The sequence below is a fragment of the Microtus oregoni genome, unplaced genomic scaffold (assembly GCF_018167655.1).
Source record: "Microtus oregoni isolate MIOR12 unplaced genomic scaffold, Mior012 000007F_ref0000211, whole genome shotgun sequence".
Lineage (NCBI taxonomy): Eukaryota > Metazoa > Chordata > Mammalia > Rodentia > Cricetidae > Microtus > Microtus oregoni.
In genome coordinates this window covers 22,557,892-22,583,270 of record NW_024543066.1, presented here as the reverse complement: position 1 = coordinate 22,583,270, position 25,379 = coordinate 22,557,892, and the positions used below count along the sequence as shown (strand labels likewise).

The 25,379-nt window shown below is 47.4% G+C and overlaps 1 protein-coding gene across 1 annotated transcript in view; it reads left to right on the top strand.

Moving 5' to 3' along the window:
- Positions 1-212: 212 nt before the first annotated feature.
- Positions 213-25,379, top strand: part of Fer1l5 (fer-1 like family member 5) — a 52,324-nt gene continuing 27,157 nt past the window's right edge. The window contains exons 1-19 of the mRNA XM_041655914.1: positions 213-297; positions 3,532-3,584; positions 4,303-4,394; positions 5,355-5,463; positions 7,046-7,100; positions 7,725-7,834; positions 9,322-9,450; positions 10,489-10,551; positions 11,392-11,442; positions 13,771-13,801; positions 15,434-15,549; positions 15,787-15,907; positions 16,577-16,632; positions 17,596-17,664; positions 18,787-18,830; positions 18,919-19,001; positions 19,082-19,176; positions 20,751-20,879; positions 23,096-23,273. Of these exons, the coding sequence (XP_041511848.1) occupies positions 213-297; positions 3,532-3,584; positions 4,303-4,394; positions 5,355-5,463; positions 7,046-7,100; positions 7,725-7,834; positions 9,322-9,450; positions 10,489-10,551; positions 11,392-11,442; positions 13,771-13,801; positions 15,434-15,549; positions 15,787-15,907; positions 16,577-16,632; positions 17,596-17,664; positions 18,787-18,830; positions 18,919-19,001; positions 19,082-19,176; positions 20,751-20,879; positions 23,096-23,273 (1,669 nt within the window). The remainder of the gene's footprint in view (positions 298-3,531; positions 3,585-4,302; positions 4,395-5,354; positions 5,464-7,045; positions 7,101-7,724; positions 7,835-9,321; positions 9,451-10,488; positions 10,552-11,391; positions 11,443-13,770; positions 13,802-15,433; positions 15,550-15,786; positions 15,908-16,576; positions 16,633-17,595; positions 17,665-18,786; positions 18,831-18,918; positions 19,002-19,081; positions 19,177-20,750; positions 20,880-23,095; positions 23,274-25,379) is intronic.

Genomic DNA, 25,379 nt, shown 5'->3' with positions numbered 1-25,379 from the left:
TATAGACCTCGTCACCTCCAGCCACTCATTTCATACACACTCTATCACATGTCACTGCGTCTGGAGATTCTCTCCGGAACCAAGAACCACTTATCTCTGTGATGTTCCTCTGTTGCTAAGCTCCACTCTCCCTGTGAACCTGGGACGGAGGAGCTCGAAGGAGGAAGCCGCGGCGCAGCAGAAGGAAGGAGGGGAGAAAGCAGGTGTCCAAGATGCTAAGGCTTGTCGTGGAGTCCGCCAAGATTAGCCCACCGCTCAGCCCCCCACCCAAACCCTGTGTGACTGTCTACTTCAGAGGTGAGAACCAGGAGCCCTGCTAGGCATCACACTCGCAGAGAAAACTCGGTTATTCATGTTCTACCACGTGAAAGAGGTCCGCGTGACACAGGAGGAGGTAGATTCTGATTGCTTCACAACCTGTTCGCTGTCAAACCCCTAGCATCTCAGGTCCTGGGTTTGGTCCCCCAACACAGTTTAAAACCCAGCCAGGTGAGAGAGGAAGGGAAAAAAAAGGACAATAGTTCCTTTTCAAAGTTTTTTTTAAATGCATATGTGCGTGTGTGCGTGCGTGTGCGCGTGTGTGTGTGTGTGTGTGTGTGTGTGTGTGTGTGTTTTGTGTGCTTGCTTGTTTGGAGATGAGGTCTCACTGTGTAGCCCAGGCTGGTCATGAACTCCTCCTGAGTCCTGGGGGTTACAGGTATGCACCAGCTGTGTGTGAATGTTTAGCCTGCATCTAAGCACATTTACTTTGTGCCTGGTGCCTATGGAAGTCAAAAGGCTGTTAGATCCTGTGGAATTAGGTTTACAAATGCTTGTGAGCCACCATATGGGTGCTGGGAACTGAACCCAGGTCCTCTGTGAAGGGACCTCAAGTCAGCACATGTTGGGGACTGCAGACCACCAGACCCTGAAATTCCTGTAAGCAACTTGTTTTCCTCTGTTCTGAGCAGCCTGTAGCTTCTCTGAGCACGAGACCCTCATTGCAGGGGAATGGTTTCTGATGAGTCTGCAGCTGGAAGATCCTAAGAGCTAGGGCGTGGCCAGAGCACTATATAAGCTGCCCCGGTACACGATAAAGGGGACATTATTGTTTCAAGGATGACCCGTGTCTTGTCTGTTTCTGTGTTTAAATCTCCAGGCCCTTGTCTGAGACTCGAACACTCTCGTAGTGCAGGTACCACACTACAGGCGTAGTACACATAGTAGCGCAGATGGTACAAGCACAGAACACACCCAGACACCAAATTCCCACCAAAGAGATTTATTACCTCACAGGGAGAAGTGGGGATGGGAGGGGTGTCTCTGGATGGGACAAAGACATAAGCAGGTGTTTCTACAGGAGTGGTCTGTGCTAGGATGAGTTGGTAAATCCTGATTGTTCAGGTTAGGCACTGGAGCCAAATAATGAATTTTGATAGCTGGACCTTGGTATTTTAGTCAAGCATAAAGGAACAAGGGAGAGGGAAGGGAGGAGGGCAAGACCTGCCAATGCCATGTTTGCAATGATTGGCACTGTTAAAGAGCCCTTTACCCTGCAAGAGCAGCCTGTGCTCTTAAACAGAGAGCCATCTCTGCAGTCTCAAAACCTACCATCTTCATTGTTGTTATTGCTTTTATTTTGATTCTCTGCCTTACTCTCTCCTGTTGACAGAGGTTTCTGTCCTGCCCAGTCCCGCAGTCGTTCAGTCCCAAAGAAACACACAGAGGTCTACACTAATTATAAACTGGTTGGCCTATTAGCTCAGGCTTCTTATTAACGAATTCTTACATCTTTTTTTTTTTTTGGATTTTCGAGATTAATTCTTACATCTTACATTAACCTATTCTCGTCTGTGTTAGCCACGTAAGCTGGTACCTTTGTCAGCAAGGGATTCTCATCTTGTTTCCTCTGTGGCTGGGTGACGACTGTTGAGTGAACCTTTCCTCTTCCCAGAATTCTTCTGTTCTGGTCGCCCCACCTATACTACCTGCCTGGCTACTGGCCAATCAGTATCTTATTAAAATACAAGTGACAAATCTTTACAAAGTATAAGACTATTGTCCCACAGCACCCTCCCAGATAGTGGGGGGAGGTGGGCAAAGTAAACACCTCCTCACCTTCTTCTGTGAACTGGGGCTGTGCCAGAAAGTAAAGGGAAAAGACAGAAACCCCAAGTGGTTTCACTACTTGGAACCCCAGCACTTGGAAGGCTGTGGCAGGAGGGGTTTGAGCACTAGGCTAGCCTGGTCTACACATTGAGATTCTATCTCAAAAAGAAAAAAAATCTGTGTGTGTGCGTGAGAGAGAGAGAGAGAGAGAGAGAAAATGTGTGTGTAGTAAGAGAGAAAGAATGCTTTTGTGTGTGAGAGAGCCCTGATTCCTAGAATTATGAGAATTTTAAAAGATAGCACAAGAATAACCTTTAGAGCCGGGCGGTGGTGGCGCACGCCTTTAATCCCAGCACTTGGGAGGCAGAGGCAGGCGGATCTCTGTGAGTTCGAGACCAGCCTGGTTTACAGAGCTAGTTCCAGGACAGGCTCCAAAGCCACAGAGAAACCCTGTCTCAAAAAAACAAAAAAAAAAAAAAAAGAATAACCTTTAGTATGATTTTGCTAATAGCTGCTCAATATTATCAGTTACACGGGAATGAGCCTTACAGTTGGCAGTGCCTCACAGCAGTTAGATGATGCAAATGAGGCAACATTTATTATCTCCACTTTTTTGTTTGCTTGGTTTTTGAGACAAGGTTTCTCAGTGTAACTGCCCTAACTATCCTGGAACTAGCCCTTGCAAGACCAAACTGGCCTTGAACTCACAGAGACGTGCCTGCCTGTGCACCTGGAGAGCTGGGGATTAAAGGCATGTGCCACCACCGCCTGGGGCCTTAGCTCCACTTTTTAATAATAGAAGGAACATATATCTAAGAAGGGAGAGGAAGAGAAACAAGTGAAGGAATCTATGAGACAGCTTAAGTATATTTAGGAATCTCTGAGCTGGGAGTCAAAGGGTAAGTATGGCCTGGTTTGGGTCAGCAGTATAGTTCTTGCTCGTCATGTGAAAGGCCCTGGGTTTTAATCCCACTGCCACCAAAAGAGGGGAAGAAATAAAAGAAAATGTGTTGGTCGTCTTTTGGTTGAGTACATGGAAGGTAGGACAGGCCAACAAAGTTTCAGAAACTTGTAGGGAGTGAGAAAATCAAGTCCGAAAAAAAAAAAAAAAGACGCAGTGCTGCTGGCTCTCCATATCTGGAAATTTAACCAACACGAGTCAAAATGCAAATACCATTCCTACACTCCATTGGCCAGAACGAGTCACAGCTCCGTATGGCTTTGAGACTCTGGGTACAGTGTGCTGGGAAAGAGCGAAATGAATATAGGGTTATCTATCACACAGGGTGACAAGTTTGAAATACTCGAAGCTATAGATGTTACGTCACACCTGCCAATGTAGACTTGACTTCTCATGGTACTCCTTCCTCTCCTGACCCCACTCAAAGCCAGACACTGAAATACTTCCTCCTATTAATTCCAGCCCCTTTGGTATCTTTGCAGCTATGAAGAAAAGAACCCATGTGGAGGAAGGAAATGACCCCATATGGAATGAGGTAGACACACCACTCCTGGAAGAGGACTGACCAACTCCAAGAGCAAAGGGCTGGGTTGGGCACTAAGCAGGTGCCAGAGGTCTAGGGAGTCTCACCTGGGTTTCTGAGAAATCTTAGCCCAGGTTAGCCTCTAATCTCATAGGACTGCGAAGGTCTCATCTGTCCACAGCTCTTCTTGATCTTTTTCTCTTGCTTTTGGGGATGAATCACAGCATGGCCTAGCAGCTAATCCATCCATGCCATTCTGATCGACCTAGAAACCTCAAGAAGAGACAAGGCTGCTTGTGCAGAATCCCCCCCCCCCCCTTTTAAATCCACTCATACTGTCCCACCCCACCATCATTCAACTCCTAACATGCCTAGGAAGCTTCAGCACAGGAACACATGTAGGATGTCCCACACACAGGACAAGATAGCAATCTCCTTAGGGAAGTAGACATGATAGAAAACTCCTGAGTTCCAGCCAGTTCCTTAGACTTGTCCTCACTTCCTAGAAGGCTGGGATGGGAAGGAAGAGGCAAGATGTTGCCCACCATAATGTTACATGCTTGTAATCCCAGCACTCTTGAGGCTGAGGCAGGAAGATCATTGAGCTCCAGGCCAACCTGGCCTACTTAGTGAGTTCCAGGCCAGCCATGGTTCCATAAGACCCTGTCTCAAAACACCAAATTTCAAAGTAAAATAAAATCTAATAATGATTTCTCCCTGTCCCTCACAGACCTTAATCTGGTACCTCTGGAATCAACCACTGGAGAACGACTCCTTCTTGCAGGTCATCCTCCGGGATGCGGGCTCTAAAGAGAAAGAAAGGTGAGACAGAAAGAGGTAGGAGAAGCCTGGCTCCCTGACCAAAGCAGCGGTGAACCAGACATCTCATTTCCAACCCATAACTAAGTCAGTTTAAGGACCGGCCAGCGCGAGTGCCACACAGTAAAGAAAATGCAGGGTGGGGTTAAAGGAGTACCGAGACCCAGAGACGAAGTTGGTTAGGATACAAATTTGGGTCCCAGTAGCCCAGCAGCAGCTCTGTTTGAAAGCCACAGATCTTGGGAGCTGGAGAGATAGCCCAGCGGTTAAGAGCATTGCCTGCTCTTCCAAAGGTCCTGAGTTCAATTCCCAGCAACCACATGGTGGCTCACAACCATCTGTAGTGAGGTTTGATGACCCTCTTTTGGCCTGCAGGCATACACACAGACAGAACATTATATACATAATAAATAAATAAATATTAAAAAAAAAAAGAAAGCCACAGATCTTGAATGTCCGCCTCATTCCAGCATCTCTCCGTCAAAGCCCAACTCTAGTACCCAGCCCAGGCTAACATCCCACTAGGAGTGAAGCCATGGCATACCACGGGCCTTTTCCAGAACACAGAATTCAATTGGTCCATCTTGGCCAGGTGCCCATTTTTTTTTTTTTTGGATTTTTTTCGAGACAGGGTTTCTCCGTAGCTTTTGGTTCCTGTCCTGGAACTAGCTCTTGTAGACCAGGCTGCCTCTGCCTCCCGAGTGCTGGGATTAAAGGCATGCGCCACCACCGCCCGGCTCAGGTGCCCATCTTTGATCCAGTGAGCTACTAATTTTCTTAGGATTCCCCAAGTGGAGAGGCCCCTGCCCCCACCCCACCATCACTGTCAGCCCTTCAGTCTTCTGGTGACTGCTCTGCTTACCTGGCTCTGGGGGGAAAAATCATCCCTAGTACGCAGCCTGGGACACAGGAGGAACCTCTAGCCTGGCTCGGAATCTCATACCTGCTCCTTGCCTCCCCCAGGTTCATTGGCCTGGCCACTGTACTGCTCAAGCAACTGGTGAAACGACCCAATGAAGTCCTTTTTGTGAAGAACCTGATCCTGCTCAACCATTCCATGAGGCCCACTGATGTGAGTCAGGCACCCGATAGCCCAGGCAGGGCAGCTGGAGGAGTATGGGCTGCTAGTGTAGCTGAGTGTCTTGCTCCAGGAGCAGCCAAGGGCTCCCCATCAAAGGAGTCCTTTGTGCCCCCAAAGGGCCCCCATCGCACTGTCCTTGCTGTCATCTGGTTCCCCATCCTGCCATCCATCTCCTAGGTACCTTTCCATCTTCCCTGGAGGCAGTCGCTGTGCTGAGCATTGGAATTCAAGACTGAATGGTGGCAGGCAAAAGAAGGGGAAAGCTTTGCAGTAGAGAGAAGGGAAGACTTTGGTGTACCCCGGTTGGAGCCTGCTGCTCTGGGGGAAGACCAAAGACAGGTTCACTCCAGTGATTGATTGGAAACTCACATGTAGGGACTGGAGAGATGGCTCAGAGGTTAAGAGCATTGCCTGCTCTTCCAAAGGTCCTGAGTTCAATTCCCAGCAACCATATGGTAGCTCACAACCATCTGTAATGGGGTCTGGTGCCCTCTTCTGGCCTGTAGGCATATACATAGACAGAATATTGTATACATAATAAATAAATAATAAATAAATAAATACTCACATGTGGCTTTTCCTGGTTGGTCCTATGAGATGGAAGCCTGAGACCCTGAATTCAGTCCCCAGGAGGGGAGGATGTTGACTCCCACAGGTTGTCCTCTGACTTCCACACACCTTGGCACAGACATGCTCCCCTCCCCCACTTACACAAAATAAGTAAAACTCAGGTCAGCTCTCAGCTTGCTATGTTTCAAATCCTGGCCATTTGGGGCTGATAGCTATTGCTTGGCTTCTTGGCTTGTTGTTAGAGATAGCAGACTGACTTCCTCCAAGTCTGCTGACCTCCTGGGCTGCTTTCTGTGTCTCCTGGACTGATGGTTACAGTGAGAACTCTGTTATATGTGATGTGGTCATCATCTCTGTAGATATAAAGTCTCTCAGAAGGATGAGTTTTTCCACGGGCCTGGAGAGGCAGGTCCCCCTTTCCAGTACCAGGAATTTGGGGAGGAGGCGGGTTCGGGGAGGGCAAGCCGCCTGCACTACTGGGACAAGGGGAAGGTGAAGACAAAGGCAGGGACCAGAGATGAAGGGGCTTGTGGTGTGTGGTGCTGGCTAGGACTTAATTCTAATAATTTAAACAGGTAGTGGGTGTCTGGTGGACAATTCCGAGGGTCTAAAGATGGGTGGTGGGTGAGGAGTATTTGGTGGAAGGACGTCAGTTAGGAGGTTTGGCAGTTTTCCTAGATCAGAAGGCTTTAAAATTGCAGTATGGGGGTGGGCAACACCCTAGTTAGCATGGTCCAGGACAGGTCCTGAGTCACACTTCCCTTTTCTCAGCAACCCCTTGGGTATTCTGCCATTGATATCATTTTAATTCCGTTATCTCCCGTTGCTATCTCTTCACCAGTCTGATCCTCCCGGTAGCAAGCCCTGTCTCATGGCTAGTCCCATGTCCCCCAAGAGGAGAAGGAGGAGTATTGAATAAACCCAGTTAGAGGAGGAAGTCTGGTGCTATCAATTATTAAATATTTCAAGATCTGGCTTTCAACTCCCTACTTTTGCTTTGTAGTGTACTGTCACCCTACAGGTGGCCCAAATACATGTCCAGGATACTGAGATGACAGGTACGTGCTTCCCTAGGGTGCTACCAAGCATATCTGAATGGGTTCTTTGGGACCTTTGAGACCCAACTCTTAAGGTCTACCAAAAGATTGTGACCAGATAAGGGTCCTTGGAAGTTCTATGAACTTCACACTGTTTATCGGCTTGCTCCCCATGGTTGGTTCAGGTTATTTCTTATACAACCCAGGACCACACAGCAATTATTAATCAGGAAAAGTTGCCCATAGACTTGCTCACATGCAATCTGACAGGGGACAATCTCTCAATTAAGGTTTTCTCTTTCCAGACGACTCTAGGTTTGTGTTGAGTTGACAAAAAAAAACTAGCCAGCACAGCCACGCATCTCCCCGTCTCCATTTCTCACCTCTGGACAAGACTTATTTTAATGGGGAGGGGGCAGAAGGACATAAGGATGGCCATTTCGAAGAGCTCCCACGTATGAAGAATAGGGTCCAGGAATCCATTACTGTTGTGGATGAGAAGGGCCGATGAGCACATTCAGAAAAAAACATGCATCCCATCAGGGTCAAGTTTCTAGTCAGGTGTAGGTCATAGGAGACAGAATGATTAAAAGGTGAAAAGGCCCGAAAGCCTTCTAAACTGCCAACCCTGGACCTTTTCCTTAGACGATGAAGAACTCCTGAGATCAACCACAAATAAGATGACCCAGAAGAAACTAACAGTCCCCGGTCTCACCATGCACAGGGCTCTGGCTACCAAGCCGCAGCACTTTCAGGTGAGAGACTAGAAAGACTGTGTAGCCCTACCTGTTGCTAATGCCCTTTTCCCCATATCCTCAGGTCCTCACTGCCCCCATTTCTTCAGGGACCACTCTGGAGAGACTCTACCTGTGGCTGGAGCCAGACTGCTCCATTGAGGCTAGGAGGGGCTTGCTGAGCCCTGGAGGCTCTGACAGACCTATGTGCAGGGAATGCAGAGCAGAAGGTGCAGGCGCCACCTTTCCAGAGCCCTTGCGAGTTGTTAGCAAAGAAAGCCACCCGTGACTTCTGTGAGAATTCAGGAAGCCCAGCCCAGGCCTCACCAACTTCCCTCGGACCCCCACCACTTAGCCTAGCACTTCTACAGTGGGTTTGCCCATTCTCCGACCCTGCATATCCCCAGGAGGTGTGATCCAGCCTTAAGTGCCCCCTTTTCCTGCATCCCATCCATGGCCAAGTCCTGTCACTTGACTGAGCTCACTCCTCCATCACCTCTTCCCCTCCCTGGCCTGAGCTTCACTGTCCCTTCCTTGGACCCTGTGGAGAGACGTTCTCCTCCTGAAGCCCTGGTCAACATAGCTATCCATTCCTTGGTCAATAGTATTTTCAAAGATGCCTAATGGTCATGTCATACATCTGTCTGAAATCCCTAGAGTCAATGCACATCTGGAATCCCAGCTACTCAGAACAGGGTTGGGAGCTGAGGGTGTAGGATCAGGTGTTAGAGGCCAATCTGGGCTACATAGGTAAAAGCTATTTTTAAAAAATTATCCACAGGGCTGGAGAGATGGCTCAGCAGTTAAGAGCATTGCCTGCTCTTCCAAAGGTCCTGAGTTCAATTCCCAGCAACCACATGGTGGCTCACAACCATCTATAATGAGGTCTGGCACCCTCTTCTGGTCTGCAGGCATACACACAGACAGAATATTCTATACATCATAAATAAATAAATATTTTAAAAAAAATTAGCCACAGTGTTTGGGTCCTTATGGTGACTGATCAGGCCCCTTGATAAACCAAGCCTGCATGTTGTTGTTTTTGTTTATTTGTTTGGTTGGTTTTAGTTTTTCGAGACAGGGTTTCTCTGTGTAGCCTCCTTAGCTGTCCTGGAACTCTCTCTGTAGATCAGGCTGGCCTTGAAATCAGAGAGATCTGCCTGCTGCTGCCTCCAGAAAAAAAAAAAAGTACTGGAATTAAAGGTGTGCGCCACCACCGCATGGCTCCCACGCCTGCTTCTTCCTTTCTCTAATTAATTTTTTCCATTTATTTTTATTTACCAACTACAGTTTCCCCTCCCTCCTCTCTTCCCATTTCCTCCCCACCTCTCATCTACCCTCTCCCCACCTCTCATCTACCCTCTCCCCACCTCCCATCTACCCCCTCCCCATCCACTCCTCCATTCAGAAAGGGGCAGGCCTCCCATGGGCATCAGCTTGGTTCTGCCTCACATTGATGTACCAAGCTTAACATTCAAGTCCTTTCAGCTGGTGTATCCCCTGTGCAGGTTCGGCTGAAGGTGTTTGAAGCCCGTCAGCTCCTGGGCAACAACATCAAGCCGGTAGTGAAGATAAACATTGGAGGACACCGGCATCTCACGCGGATCAAGATGGGGAACAATCCTTTCTTCAATGAGGTAGGCTGAACAGGTCACAAAGGGCAGGCGAGCCAGTCAGGAGTTGGGCGTTTCCTGGAAGCAGCTGGCAATCTTGCTTCCCGAGTGGACTGTCTGCAAGCTACAAGCATTTGTCGAGCACCTAAATGAACAACAGTCCCTGTGCCTCTCATCACTGCTAAGGCCTGATAGCATTGCGTTAGGCACACAGATGGCGCCGGTGCTTGTTCATTTAGCAGGTGACTAGATGAGTAGAGGAAAGATGGAAGCTACAGGGACCAGGTGCTGGGACAGTGGAGAGGACTCAGAAAAAGGCAACAATAATGAAGAAGGAAAAACTTACAGAGGAAGATGGAGAGGCTGGAGCAAGATAATTCAAAGGCTTGGAAGCAAGAAGCAACTTTGATTCCCCCCTCCCCCAAACTGTAGATGAAAGGTGTGGTTGGGAGTGTACAATGCAAGGGCTGGAGAGATGGCTCAGCAACTAAGAGCACTGACTAATCTCCCAGAGAGGATCTGGGTTCAATTCTCAGTACCCACGTGGCAGCTCACAACTGTCTGTAACTCTGGTTCCAGGGGATCCAACCCCCTTATGCAGGCAAAACACCAACGTATGCAAATATAAATCAATTTAGGGGAGTGTAGAATCAGATTGGGGTCCCACCACAGATAGCACTGGAGAACCACGGAGGGCGTAAGCAGGAGCGTGACAGGAGAAAGGAGTTCTCGCTAACACAGAGAAGGGTGGAGTACACTGGCAGGGCAATCTAGAAGGAGCTCAAGGCTCACGTAGCCACCCTGGAGCAGCTAGCTGGGATTCGAATGGCTAGGTTGTCTAGGGGAGCCCACTTGGGCAGAACAGCCATGGGAGCTGAGGGATCCTCTGGTTCTGGAGGAGTGTGAGGGTGGTCACAGGCAGAGAGACTCCGAAAAGGGCCAACAGTGAGGGGGAGGGTCGGGGCTGGCAGTGGAAAAAGTTTGTCGTTCTGAAGCTTCAAGTTTCCTAGGCCTTTGGATAAAGTCGGGGAAGAAACCGTCTGCCCCATCTCTCTGTTCCAGATGTTCTTCCAGAATTTTCATGAGGTTCCCGCAAAGTTCTTTGAGGAGAATATCTTAATCCGGGTAAGAAGCCAAAACGGCCTCCAGCTAAATGGGACCATTTTCTTGTCCTCCCTCAGTCCCAGAAAACACTTTGGCCCCAATGACTGTTTTCAGAGGTGAGACAATTTGTTTCCTCTGTCTCCAAAGCGGAATCTCCAACTTTCATTCCCCTTGATGGGACAAATAACTCATTCATCCTTCCATCCATCCATCCATCCATCCATTCAACCAGTGTTAGAGACTGCCTACTGGCTAAACTAAGTGCTTAGGTGAACATAACAGCCAGATTCTCTCGTTACCAAAATGACACCCCCCATCCTCCACCATGAGGGAACCAGCAACCATGGTGAATGTATGTCTATCAAGTGCCTTCTAGGTACCAAGCACAGGGCTGAGGGCAACTAGGTAGCTATTCCCCTAGGGCATTTTCATGTTCTTGGACACAAGATACAATGGGAACAATCAGAACAATCTGTGGTAGAGTCAATTGCAACGGCTTGTTTTGTGCTGACCCAGAACAAGTAAATTGATCTCTCTGATCAATATCTTCGTCACTGAAATGGAACTAAAAATATGGACTTCACAAGGTTCCTCTGAGGACTCCCTAAGAACAATGACATGCAAGCACTGGTTATTAGGAACCAATCAGTGAAGGGGATGTGGTGGCCTACACCTGGAACCCCAAAGTGTAAGAGGTGGAGGCAGAAGTATCAAAAGTCCAGAGTCATTATTGGCTACATGGTGAATTTGAGGCCAGCCTGGGCTACATGAGATGCCAGCTATATCCTTGCTATCTCTTCCACAGAGGGCAGGGGTAATTGGCATTGTGAATGATAAGATCTTTCTGGAAACTCCTTGCAGGTGGTGGACTCTGCAGCATCGAGATCCAAAGCAGAGATTGGAAGATTCCAAGTAAGCTCCAGATGAAGGAGGAGGCTGGGAAGACTCATAGAAACCCACTCTGGGCTCCAGGACCCAGGCTAGGGAAAAGTGCTTGGCCTTTCACAGAGACCCGTACTTGGATTTGCCTACCAACCTGGCGGGGCGTGGGGGGATGCTCAGACAAGTTACTCTCGGCCTCTGCTTCCTCAGCTGTGGAATGCTAACAATAACAACCACAATAGTAATGTACACAATCTGCGGGGGACACCGTGGGGGTTCAAGTGTGTCATGTTTAGATAAGGATTGTGTCCCATGCTGAGCTACCCAGTTCGATAGTACTAGGGACACTAGTCAAAGGTCACCCTAGATGTTGAAGAACTCTGCCAAGAGATTGCTGCCTTTGAGGACAGGTGGGGGCACTGATGTTCTTGTGAAGAACTGGCAAGAATTCACTATGCAGTTCAGGCTGGCCTCAAACTCATGGCAATTCTTCTGCCTCAGTTTCCCAGGAACCCATTCCATGCTGCAATGATGGATATGAGCCACCATGCCCAACTTAGTATTTTTATTTAATTTTATTTATTTATATTTATTTTGTGTGTATGTGCTTGTGTACATGTGTATGGGTGTGCTTGCATGTGTGTTTGTGGTCAATATCATGCCTAGTTTTTATGTAGGTACTAAGGATTGAACTTGGGTCCTTGTGTTTGTTTAGTAAGTATTTTACTAACTGAGCCATTCCCCGAGACCCAAGATGTTTTATTTTTATGTTATTTATTATTTGTGTGTGTGTGTGTGTGTGTGTGTGTGTGTGTGCCCGTGCCACAGCACACAAGTCCTGGTGCATGTGTAGAGGAGAAAGGACAACTTTTAGAAGCTGTTTCTTTCAACCTTGGGATCTGGTTATTGCACTCAGGATTTTGAACACAGCAAGCGCTTTCCCATGCTGAGCCACCTCTCCAGTCCAATACTTCTATTTTGACAGCCACACGGTGTAGCCATGACCAAAAAGCAGAAACTTCTATTTTGATGATGTCTAGGGATGGGGATGTAGCTCAGAATAAAGGAATTATTTTGCATGCACAGTACCCTGGGTCAATCTCCTACACTAGGCATAGAAGAGCAGGAAAGCCATTCTGGTAAAGTCCAATGTGTCAGTTTTGTATGGGCTGTACGTTGTGTGTGTGTGTTGCTGGGAACTGAACCCAGGACCTTGTGTAAGCTAGAAAATTATCCTAGCCCAGCTTAATGCTTTTTTTTTTGTCTAAGAAGTTTTTGCCTACCTAACACAAGAGGGTGGATGAGTTTGGAAGGCAGCTATGCTCACCACTATACCACAAATGCGGTGGATGAGTTTGAAAGCAGGCTTATGTATAGACTCTTGTTACTGATCAGTGGAACTTGGGCCTCTCCCTATTCACACGGCCCCTTGTCCTGTTCCACACTACCAGGCTCCAGTCTGAGACTGCCTCCTAGGAGGAAGGAAAGCCACCTATAGTTTCTTTGCCAGCTACCACTTGATCATCCTCATCCCCCAGCGTGGAGATGCCCTTCCCTACCCAGGGGCAGAGAAGAGTTAAATGTGTATTCCAGATGTTTACAGCATCCCCTCTTAGTAACTGTTAAGCCTTCAGGACATCTCTCAAACTTGGCATCCTCTTCTATAGAGATGACAATGGTCCTGCCAGGGTTTTTTGTTTGTTTGTTTTTTTGTTTTTGTTTTTGTTTTTTTTTTAAAGACAGAGTTCAGATTAAGTCCACATTCAAGCACTAATCTGGTATGCCACTGGGTTAGGTGGAATTACAAATCTTGGTGTTGGCATGTCCTACACAACTTTCCCCCACTGAAACACATGCCTGTGATAATCAACATATCATGAGAAAAGGTTCGTTTTGATTCAGGGTCATAGATGTTAGTACTGTTGCTTTGGGCCTGTGGCGGCATATATATATGAGAGAGAAAGAGAGAGAGAGAGAGAGAGAGAGAGAGAGAGAGAGAGAGAATGGCTCAGCAAATAGAAATATAAAAGGGAGAGAATGGGTTGCCCAAATTTCCTTCAAAAGAGTGCTCACCAATGACTAAAATCCGCACAGTATGCCCCAACTCCTAAAGTCTCTACTACCTCCACATAGGAGCAGGTTGGGGACTGGGCCTTTAAGGCATGGTCCAAGCTTACCAGGCATGGTGGCACACACCTTTAATCCCAGCACTCAGGCAGAGGCAGGCAGATCTCTGTGAGTTCAAGGCCAACCTGGTCTACAGAGTGAGTTTCAGGACAGCCAGAGCTACATAGTGAAAACCTGTCTGAAAATAAAAACAAGCTATAACTAATCTTCAGTTTACTTTTATCTTTTCAGATTGACATTGGGTTTATCTACCATTCCCCAGGTAGGTGACAGTTACTCCAAGAATGTGCACCTTCTGAGAAAAAGTAGGCCAGGAGTCAAAATCCCCCAGAACCCCCAGTAAATGGAGAGAAGATATCACAGGATATGAGTTACTTTCCATGCTTGAAAAGATTTACTCTACTTTATGGAGTATTTTATCATGATTTCTACTAATACCATCTTTCTCTGAACAGTTCAAGACATTTTTGGGGGCAAAATGCTAAATTGTTATTGAAACTCTAACCTATATTTCTAATGAGTGAAGCCAGGACCAGAAGACCACAGCTTTGTTGTTTTTCAAACCTGTTGTGTTGTTCTTCTTGAGGCTGACTCTTACTATGAAGACCAGGATAGCCTAGAACTCATAAACCAGCCTCTGCCTCCTGGGATCACAGGCATATGTTTCATACCATGATTTTTAAAAGCATACTTACTTTAATTTATATATATATATATATGTGTGTGTGTGTGTGTGTGTTCTTTGACATTTTCACGCACACAAGTGCACATGCATGTGTAATGCTTGCTGATTTTTTTCTTACTCAACCGTCACATATATATAGTTTTGTGATCCACTGAATTTAACCAGAGCCATCTGTGCGGCCATGGGTATAGAGCTACCCACTGGAGCCTGGTGGGCTCAGCGGTAGGTGCACAGCTAAAGACAGTGGCTCCCCATCTCTCAAGTTTGTCGACAGCCAATAGTTTAGCAGTGAGGGATAGGAACCGCTGAGCCCCTCCTCAATCTGTGACCGATGGTTAATAGGGCCAGCCTTGCAACAGGCTCAGAGCAGGTGACCACAACTGCTATGAATTCATGATCAACAAGGGTTGTGTTGTGCCTAGTGGGTGGCAGTTCTCAGCCCATCTCCCTATCTTCGGCCTCTTCCTGCCTCTTCCACAATGTCTTTTGACCTTTAGAAGGAAGATTAGAAAGGTATTGTGTCTTAAGGCTGTGTCCTTGGTGTCGCGGACTCTCAGCATCTTGGCCAGCCCTGGGTCTCTGTATCCGCTGGCATTTTTGTTTTGTTTGTTGAGGCAAGATCTTATATCCCCAGTCTGGCCTCACGCTTGCTCCCATTTCTTTGTATTGAGAACGTTCAATAGCCTATCATTTTGTAATAAACAATTATTGCCAATCATCATCATTACTTTGCTGTAGAGAACCTATTTCTTCCTATCCAACCACATCCTGTACCCACTATCAATCCTCTCTCTGTTCTCCTTTATCCTGCCCACCCCAGCTCTTGTAACCACTATTCTACAGAGATTGAGATTGAAGTGGGGGATCTTACCGTGAGCCGGTCATAACTGAGATACCGGCTTGAGCTCGGATCTAGGGGTGGAGAGCGGCTTGCCTCCAGATGTTTGGCATCAGACCTGGTCAGTCACAACATCAGGATGCCAGGGAGGAAAGCGGATCCCTGTTTCCCAGAGGCACCCATTAGCAGGCTTGTGATTGATTGTACTGTCACGGCTTGGTGGCAGAGGAGACTTTTGTTCTTCTCTACTATTAGATGAGAGCTAGAATATGTGAGACTTTGCCTGACCTGTTTTCCCGAGAAACAAAGGCTGTTTTCAGGGGAGAGAGAGGGAGACTGGGGGTCCTCTCACTTTGGCTCTGCCTCCCCAGGTCACACACTCCTGAGGAAATGGTTAGGCCTCTGCCAGCGGAATAAGACCACCAGCGGTGTGCGAGGCTACCTGAAAGTCACCATCTATGCCCTCGGGGTGGGAGATCAGGCGCCGGTGAGGCTGCCCCACCCCCAATTCCCCAGGAATATTTCTTACCTGGCTGTTTCCTCGGGTAGCTCTGAGCCTGCCAAGTGGCCATTCATTGGTCTATGTTTCCCGTGTGCAGTGTGTCACCAAGGGGTTGTCCACTCTCTGTGCATCAAGTGGGATTCTGGGAAAAATCCAAAGTGGGTGAACTTGACTGTGCCCTGCCTCTGACCCCGACCCTGCCCAATTCTCTGCTGTCTCCAGGTAGATCAAAAGCTGCCCTATGAGGCTGACACCCAGGTCCAGATCTTCAAGTCCGCAGCAGTCCCAATCAGCCTGGCGTACTTGCAGTTCTTCATCTACTGTGCAGAGGACCTCCATTTCAGTTAGAGTCCGTGGGCAGGGAGGAGGAAACGGGCACCTTGGATCTATACCAGATTTCTTCTACTTCTTCTTCTTCTTCCTCTTCCTCTTCTTCTTCTTCCTCTTCCTCTTCCTCTTCTTTTTAACCAGCCTGAGCCTGACATTTGGAATGGGGGATGAAGTAATACTGAGAATCACAACTGTTTTTTTTTTCAAGGCAGGGTCTCTGTGTAGCCCTGGCTCTCAGGCTGGCCTCAAACTCAGAGGTCCACCTGCCTCTGCCTCCCAAGTGCTGGGATTAAAGGTGTGCACCACCACACCTGAGTACAATTGTTTCTTAAATTTCCCCTAGATACCTTTTCAAGGCTCCAAGCCATTGACCTGGTTCTGGTGTTCAGATGCAGGTTTAGGCTTCTCTAAGACATTCTGTATGTAGACACACACACACACACACACAACACACACACACACACACACACACACAGAGGGACAGGGAGAGAGAGAGAGAGAGAGAGAGAGAGAGAGAGAGAACATATATGTACACTGGGACGGTCTGCCCAAAGGGAAACCAAGCTAAATTGGGAGGGAGGGTAAAGAGTTGTTCAGCTCTCCCATTTCCTCTTCCTGACCTCTCAAAAAAAAAAAAAAAAGATGCATCTGTCTCAGAAATCCTTGTAACCTCCTGTCCTAGGGAAGCATCACCACTCAGCCGCTCCTGCCTTGGAGGTGGAACTAATTGGGGACAAGGTAGGTACAGAAAGAGTTTGAGACCTAGGGAAAGCAGCAGATAGGAAGAGAGAGGACTCGAGAGCAGGACCTGGGTCTGAGTCCAGCCTGTATATGTATACAGTATACAGGCTACGTATAGTGAGTTCCAGGCTAGTCAGGGCCTGGAACACAGTGATACTCTATCTCAAAATCAAATAAAAATGTATGCTAACCAGGCAAGGTAGGACATGCTTGGAACCCTAGCACTTGGGAGGGAGTGACAGAAGGATCAGGAGTTAGAGCTAGCCTTGACAACATGAGACATGTTTCTGTTTTAAAAGGGAGGGGAGGGCTTGCTATTGCCATCAGCCATATTTTTGGCCATATTTCTATTGGAATTGATCTAACAAAACCTTTGTATATGCCTCATGTCAGAAAGTTGGCAGTCTTATTTGGGAGGTGGGAAGATCACTGCTGATTCTTCTAGAGGACCTGGGTTTAATTACCAGCATCAGCAGGGTAGCTCGCAACCATCTCAAACTCCAGTTCCAGGGGAGCTGATGCCCTTTCTGGGTCTCCTCAGGCGCCAGGCATCATGGGATGCACAGACATACATGCAAGCAAAACATACACATAAATAAGTAAATTTAAAAAACAAAACTCCAAACCAAAACCAAAAAAGAAATCGAGGTGTTGCTCAGTGGGAGAGTGCTAGCATTTGTGAAACTGGGTTTTCAATCCCCATCACTGCCACAAAGAAGGCGGGGGGGGGGTGGGGGGGGTGGGAGGGCAGGCACTTTAGGATAGTCAAGAGGAAGAAGCCGAAGCTGTGGAGAAAGTATCGTTGAAAGATAACTTTAGGGCAAGGGTTGGGGGTTAGCCCATTTACCTGGCTACCGCAGAAAGTGTTTCCCTGTGGACTGGACAGGGAGGTGGGAAAGGAAAGCCAGCAGCAGGAGAAGGGGACAGGTTGACACTGACTGAGCCTCGGGATGTTCTCAGCTCAGGACATATCCGCAGAGCCAGAATGACAGCCCAATATGGAACCAAATCCTCACCTTCCAGATTCAGGTATGGCTGCTCCATCACACCCTTCCTCCCCTTCCTCAAATTCAAAAGGAAAATTCTGGGGTTAGTGTTGGTGTGGATAGAGGAGGCTAGGGCCACTGAGCTCAGCCTGGTAGAAAACACGAGGAAGTCCAGGATATGCTACTCAGTCCAGCAGAGAAAAACCTAATTCTAATTAGTGCAACCTAATTCTAGAAATTTAGATGTGCCCTTTCACCCACATTAAAAAAGAAAACAGGCATGGGCTGGAGAGACGGCTGGGTAGTTAAGAGCACATCTTGCTCCTGCAGAGGACCTGGGCTCAGTCTCCAGCACCTGCATGGCACTTGTGTATGTGTGTGTGGGCATGCGTGTGCCAGGGTGCATGTGTGGCAGTCACATTGAGGGACTTGGTTCTTTTTACTCACACGGGAGGTCTAAGAGGCTGAACTTAGGGGGTTGGATGTGCACAGCTGCCCCTTCCACCCACAGCCTTCTCACCAACCCTGGCCCTGAAGTATAAACACACAGAGGTCTGCGTTAATATCAAGACTACAAAATGGACTAGAGAGATGGCTCTGTGGTTAACTGAACTCCTGTCAGTATTGAAGAGGACCCAGGTTCAGTTCCCAATACCTATGTGGAGGCTCACAACAATTGGTAACTTCAGTTCCAGGAGATGCAATGCCCTCTTCCGACCTACATGGACACTAGACATACATGTGGTATACTTACACAGACACAGGCAAACGCTCATATACACAAAACAAATCTTAAAAACAAAATGAATACAAAGCAGTGTGTCATCTCAGGGCCTTGCCAGCCATTCTTATAAGTGGGAAGCCTGAGCCAGGCAACGGTGGCGTGTGCCTGTAATCCCAGCACTCGGGAGGCAGAGGCAGGCAGATCTCTGTGAGTTCGAGGCCAGACTGGTCTACAACGTGAGTTCCAGGACAGCCAGAGCTACACAGAGAAACCCTGTCTCTGAAAAATAAAATAAGTGGGAAACCCCCAGCACAGTGACAAATTCGGTTTGTTAAGGATCAAATAGGAACTTAGGTAGACCTTCCCAACTGCTTGCATGGTCCCCCCAAAGACCACACCATGCCATTATACCTTCACTGTTCCCCCTGCCTTCCTTCGCAGCTGCCCTGCCTCTCTACCTACATCAAGTTCAGAGTCGTAGACTGGTGAGCAAATGGAACAGAGGAAGACCTGCGCTCTGGGGAGGAGGAAGCCAAGCTGAGCCAGGGGCTCAGCCTGCAGTGTGTCTTTCAGCTCCAAACATGATTGCTGGGACGAGATTGGGTCTGCCAGCTTGTGCCTCAACCAGATCTCATCCACTGGAGAGGAGATCCAAGGCAAGCAAAGCCTGGGGCCCCTCCCTGGGCACCGCTCCCACCTGAGCCCCTGAGTGTTCTCATTCTCTCTCTCCTTCCAGGAATGTATTCTGGCTTCCTGCCCTGCTTTGGCCCCAGCTTCCTGACTCTCCGTGGGGGTAAAAGGGCCCGTTTTAGGACCCCAGAAGAAGGCACTGTAAGTGTTTCCTGACAACTTTGGGGGAACAGCAGAGGAAAAGTTGACTGTGTGTGAAGCACTAGAGGCTTGGAAATGTCCAGGGAGGCCTCTGTCAGCCATCTGTCCATCTCCTACTAGGAAAGGATGGACATAGGTACAGAAATAACCATAATATATACAAGGGTGGGCTGGAAAGATGGCCCAGAAGTTAAGAGCACTGGCTGCTCTTCCGGGGGTCCTGAGTTCAATTTCCACATAGTGACTTACAACCATCTATAATGAGATCTTAGTGTCCTCTCCTCTCCTGGCATGCAGGCATACATGTAGAGAGAACACTATAAAAAAAATACACACACACACGCGCGCACGCCTAATATAATATATACCTAAATTACAAGGGTCCAAAAGCCTGGTACCAGAAGAGGACAAATGGGGTGCCCTAGATGGTCACTGAGGTGGGGCTCTTAAGATGAAACCTTGATAAGGTTTCCCACATGTAGGGAAGGCACATTGTGTAAAGCAAACAAACAAACATGCATGGTTGCTCAAGACTGTTGATTACCTGGGTGGTGGTGGTGCACACCTTTATTCCTAGCACTCAGGAGGCAGAGGTAGGTGGATCTCTGAGTTTGAGGCCAGCCTGGTCTACAAGAGCTAGCTCTAGGACAGGCTCCAAAGCTATAGAGCAACCCTGCCTCAAGACCAAACAAACAAACAAACAAAAAAGACTGTTGATTAATGCTGGAAATCCAACTCAGATTTCACCTTAGTCAAGAATGGGAGCACTCAGGAGCTTAGAACAAGAAGATCATGAGTTTGAAACTAGCTAGGCTAGTTCAAACTTCTCTTAAAAAAAAAAAAAGATGGGGGCTTGGAAGATGGTCAAGGCAGTACAGATACTTACTCATACACCAAGTGGCCTGAGCTCAGTCCTGGAACCCACAGAGTGGAAGGGGAGACTCCCAAAAGTGGTCCTCTGACCTCACTCTTCATGCCATAGCACGCCCCACCCCTCAACACTTAAGTAAAAATAAAATAAAATAAATAAAGGGAAAAAGGTGTGGGAGCTTAATGAGGCTGTCAGGGAGTTTGTGAGGAGCCCTTCACTGTCACAATCTCTGCCCCCCACTTCAATGCCACTCTATGGGTGGCTTCTCAGCCTTTGTATCTTGCCACAGTCAGTTCTTGCTGGGAATCTGCCCACAGGGCCGGGGAAACACTCTGGTTGGCTTCCTTTGGCCTTCTGTGTTCTTCTTGGAGCAATCACTTTCAGCAAGGAGGCAGAGCATAGCTTGATTAGCCAGGTTGGGAACACTCACTCTGGTGATTGCCCTCCCTCCCCTCCAAGTCCTAGGCATGTGTGGAGTTCAAAATCCTTCAGGTCAGCTTGGCAGGCAATAGTGCATGAAGAAGGAATAGCGGGTGGGAAGAATACAGAAGCCGGGTCAGGACCCAGAGACATCTTGTTACCTGGAACTTTTTAGTGGCTGGAGCCATCCCCAAACAGACTGTCACTGGATAGTCTTGCCGTGTGGGCTCCAGGTGGATTTGCTTATTCTTTCTTTTTTAATCATCCCTTTCTGTTGCTCTAGTGTATCCTCGATGCTGTTAAGGATGGTTTAACTTATCAAGGCCGAATCTTCGTGGAGATAATCACCCAGCTGAAGTCTCAGCAAGACTCTGTGATAAAGGATCTGTCACGGGAAGTGACCCAGATAGAGGTAATCACAGGAAACAGGTAACCCAGGAAAAACGACGCAGTTTCTCTGCGTCCCCTGATCTACTGTGAAGCCGGTCCCAACACTGCAGGAAGCACTGGCCACCAATCTGCTGGCAGTATAAGGATGCTTGATCAGTATTCCCCAAGCACCTTCCAGGGTTTTCATGCTGAGCGGAATCCCTAGTGGTTACAGACCCTATAAACACACAGGGCTTCAGCTTTGGAAACCTGTTCTCTAAGAAGGAAGAAGTCTCATCCACATTCTTATTCCTCGGGGTTTTGTAAGAGAATTGAAAGAATCTGGATTTCTTCCTAAAGCCATTGGAGACCCCCTGACCAGGAGGAGCAGAGCAGTGGTTTTCAACCTGTGGATCGTGACCCCTTTGGGGGCCTGAACAACCCCTTTCACAGGGGTCGCCTAAAACCACTGGAAAACAGATATTTACATTAGGTTCATAAAAGTAGAAAAATTACAGTTATAAAGCAGCAATGAAAGTAATTTTATGGTTGGGGGTCGCCACGGCATGAAGAACTGCATTAAAGGGTCACAGGATTAGGAAGGTTGAGAAGCACTGGAGTAGAGGAACAGAATGAACAACAGATCAAAGGGGAATAAGCTGAGGTGGCTCAGTCAATAGAGATAAGGATCCAGTCTCAGCAGAGACAGGAGGAGGAAAGAAGGCAGGGTCCAGAGACCCCTGGAAAAAAGACCAAAGTGAGATGACAGATCCCATCTCTGGTATGTGCTTGAGAGATGTACACATATCTCAGCCTGGAAGCTGCTAGCCACAAAGGCATGGGACAAGGACATCATGACTGAATCTGTGGTCCTAGGAACAATGGCCCAGGGAAAGTAGGTGGACCGAAAGGAGATGAGGGTTGAGGATGGAGCCTATCATGGCACCACGGCCGGGACAGGAGGAGAGGAAAAGAGATCAGAGATCCTGAGTGTGAGTGTGTGTGTGGAGAGAGAGAGAGAGAGAGAGAGAGAGAGAGCTCCTATCTTAATCCCACTACTCAGAAAGCTGAAGCAAGAGACCTGCCATAAATTCAAGGCCATCCTGGGCTATGAATTGAGACAGTTTCTCTGGGACTCGCTCTTTTTTTTTTTTGTGGTACACACCTTTAATCTCATTTAATCTCAGCACTTGGAAGGCTGAAGCAGGCAGATCTTTGTAAACTCAAGGCTAACCTGGTCTACATAGTGAGTTTCAGGCCAGTCAGAACTACACAGTGAGTCCCTGTCTCAATTTTTTAAAATGGTTCCTAATTTTGTATTTAACATATTTTCTACCTGGTCTTTTTATTTAAAATTGTTTTTATTGAGCTATATATATTTTCTCCACTCCCCTTCCTTTCTTTCCCCTCCCCTTCTACCCTTTTCCATGATCCCCATGTTCCCAATTTACTCAGGAGATCTTATCATTCTGGAACTAGCTCTTATAGACCATGCTGGACTCGAACTCACAGAGATCTGCCTGCCTCTGCTTCCTGAGTTAAAGGCTTATAACACCACTGTGTGGCTAAGACTGTAGAAAGAAAGAAAGAAAGAAAGAAAGAAAGAAAGAAAGAGAAAGAAAAGAAGGGAAGAGAAAGAAAAGAAGGGAAGAGAAGGAGAAAGGAAAATGGGAGGGAAAGGAAAGGTAAGAGAGAAGGAATACAGGGGAAGCAAGAAATAGAGCAGATGTTAGCAATAGAAATGAGCAGCTGTTGTAGTGTACAGAGGACCCAGGCAGGAGGATGACATGGTGGAAATAGAAATTAGGGGGCAGTTGACAGTCGAGGCAGAAGAGGAAAGGGGTAGCCTTTCTGAAAAGGGAGGGGTACTTACTGAGAGCCACTGAGGCTGGGTTCTCTCTCCTCTGTGTTTGTGTGTGTGTGTGTGCACATGCAAGTGCATGTGTTTGAACTCTACTTGTTCCAACTCAGTGCCAACCTTAACCACAAAAAAGACCCTCCTTCCCGGTTTCAGAGAGAAAAGGATGATCCAGCTGGGTGGGGTAGGCCAAATGATGGGGATACTTTGAGCAACCAACCGCACTTGATTAGCCAGTGCAAGACTTCAGTAATGATCTACTTTATCCCAAAGTAGAACACAGAACACATTAAGAAAAAACAAACAAACAGATACTCGTCTTCTTGTCCCTGCCTGTCAAGATAACCATACTCATCCCTTAGGTACTGAGGATGTGTGTGTGTCTGTGGTTATTGTTTTAGAGACAGCAGTATCGCCAAAAGTATGGGCTGTGCGTCATTTTCCTTTCCTGTACTATGATGCCTAAATTCAAGGATCTGATCCAGTTCGAGGTCAGCATGGGGCACTATGGAAACAAGATGGATCCCACCTACAAGCCTCTCGTGTCGACCACACAGCACAGTCCGGTGATATATGACGGTAATAGCCAGATACAAGCAAAAAGTGAAGCACGCTGAGCGCTTCCAAGGGAATTAGCTCATAGAACATTCGTAAACATCCCCGGTGGTTGTCTTTCGGCAGGGTCTCACTAAAAATAACATGCCCTCATGGTCCCCCTCCCTCAGGCTGCCAAGTGCTAGAATGATAGGCATGACCACATCTGGTCATTGGTACACATTTCACACACGATAACGATGGAGTTCAGGATAGTGAAGTCACTTGCCAGACATTGCATAGTTAGAAGATGATGACCTCACGATAGAAAGCCATCAGCCATCCAATTATCTGCTATTCATCTCTCTATGCTTTATCCGCTACTCCATTTATTTAACTGTGTTCATTTCTCTCTCTGTGTGTGCACGTGTATAAGCTTGTGCATGCACCTCCAGGCCAAAGGAGGGTGCTGGATATCTTGCTTTATCCCCCTCTATCTCGTTCTCTTTTGAGATCAAGCCTCTTACTGAACCTGTGACCAACAATCCTCAGTAGTCTTCCTGTCTCTACCATCCACAGTATTAGGGTTATAGCCCTACGTGGCCACAACCTGCTTTTCACAAAGGTGGCGATATGTGAACTCAGATATTCATATGTGTGCAGCTCTTAGCCATGGAGCCACCTCTCTGGGCCTCAACCCATCTATTTAACCATTCAACATTCACCTATCTGCCCCCCCATGCTCAATCCATTGCCCTCCACCCAATGTGAATTAATTAGGCACTTTATCTTTCCACTATAGTCCCTGGGCCAACAGCATCGGTATGTTAGAAAGGCAGGTTCTTGATCCCACTCCAGACCTATAAAAATCAGAACTATCTATGAGGAGGGCCAGACAGACTGTTCGGGACTGCAGGTGGATTCCTGTTAAAATTCGAGAGTCCCCGACACTGTCTCCCCTTCCCCTTCGTCTGTTTCACCATCTCATCGCCCATCAAGATGCTTTCTCTGGGTCCCACTTTCCTACCTACTCTCTTAAATGAGAGCTTTGTTGAGATGTGATTCCCAGAACATGTAATTTGCCCTTTTGAAGCATGCAATCCCATGGATTTTAGGATTTTCACAGTTATGCAACCGTGACCACAATCCATTTTAGAATGCTTTCCTCTCTCCCCAAAGACACCCCTGGCCCGTCAGCTCTCCTTGTCGCTCTCTCACCTCCACAGCTGTAGACAACCACTAAGCTACTTTAAGTTCCAAGACATCTTCCTAGTCTGACATTTCACACACGTGGGATGGTATGATACATGGTCCTTTGTGACCAACCGGCTACTTTCAGTTCACATAACATTTCTGCTGTTTTTACATTGAAAAGTATGTATGCAAAAGGTATCTAAGATGTATACACACAGCTTAAAGGAGGAGAAAATGAGTTCTCCCAAACTCATCACACAGAAGGCTGCCGATGCCTTAAATGGTCCCTTCGTCTGCGAACTAACTATGCCTCTGGCTTCCCTTTTCATTTTTATCCTCTGTGTATGGAGCCCACAAGCAGCATGCACTTTTTCTGTTGTGTCTGAGAGGACCCCATCCATCCATGTGCATCTGCCTTAGGCCTTCTGCCCCACATGACTAGGCTCTGGGTAGCTATATTTTATTTTCCAAATGTATCCCACTGCGTGACCAGACCACAAATTACGTAGTGTATATAGATAAGCTGGGTGGTATAATAACTTGGTGAGCATTCTCATACATGTCTTCTGGTCACAAGGACAGGGGTTCCTCTAAATTATATACCTAGGGGTGGGAGAGAGTCTCAGAGCAAAAGCGATTATACCAAATTACACTCCCAACGGCAATGGGATGAGAATGCTTTCTGTGCTCCGTTCTCACCAGTACTTAATGTTGCCAGCCTTTTAATTGTTGCCGTGCTATTGCATGTGAAAAACGGTCTCCCATGACCAAAATGCGCTTTTTCTCATAATAAATGAAGGTTGAACATCTGTGTATGCGCACCCTTTCCCCTTGTCCTGTCCATCCTTTTTTCCAGTATATAATCATTTGGCTGTGTCTTTCTTATTGATTTGTACATTAAGTCTCTTTTCAGATCATTCACCTTAAAATATCAATTTTAAGGTGATCAATTACCAC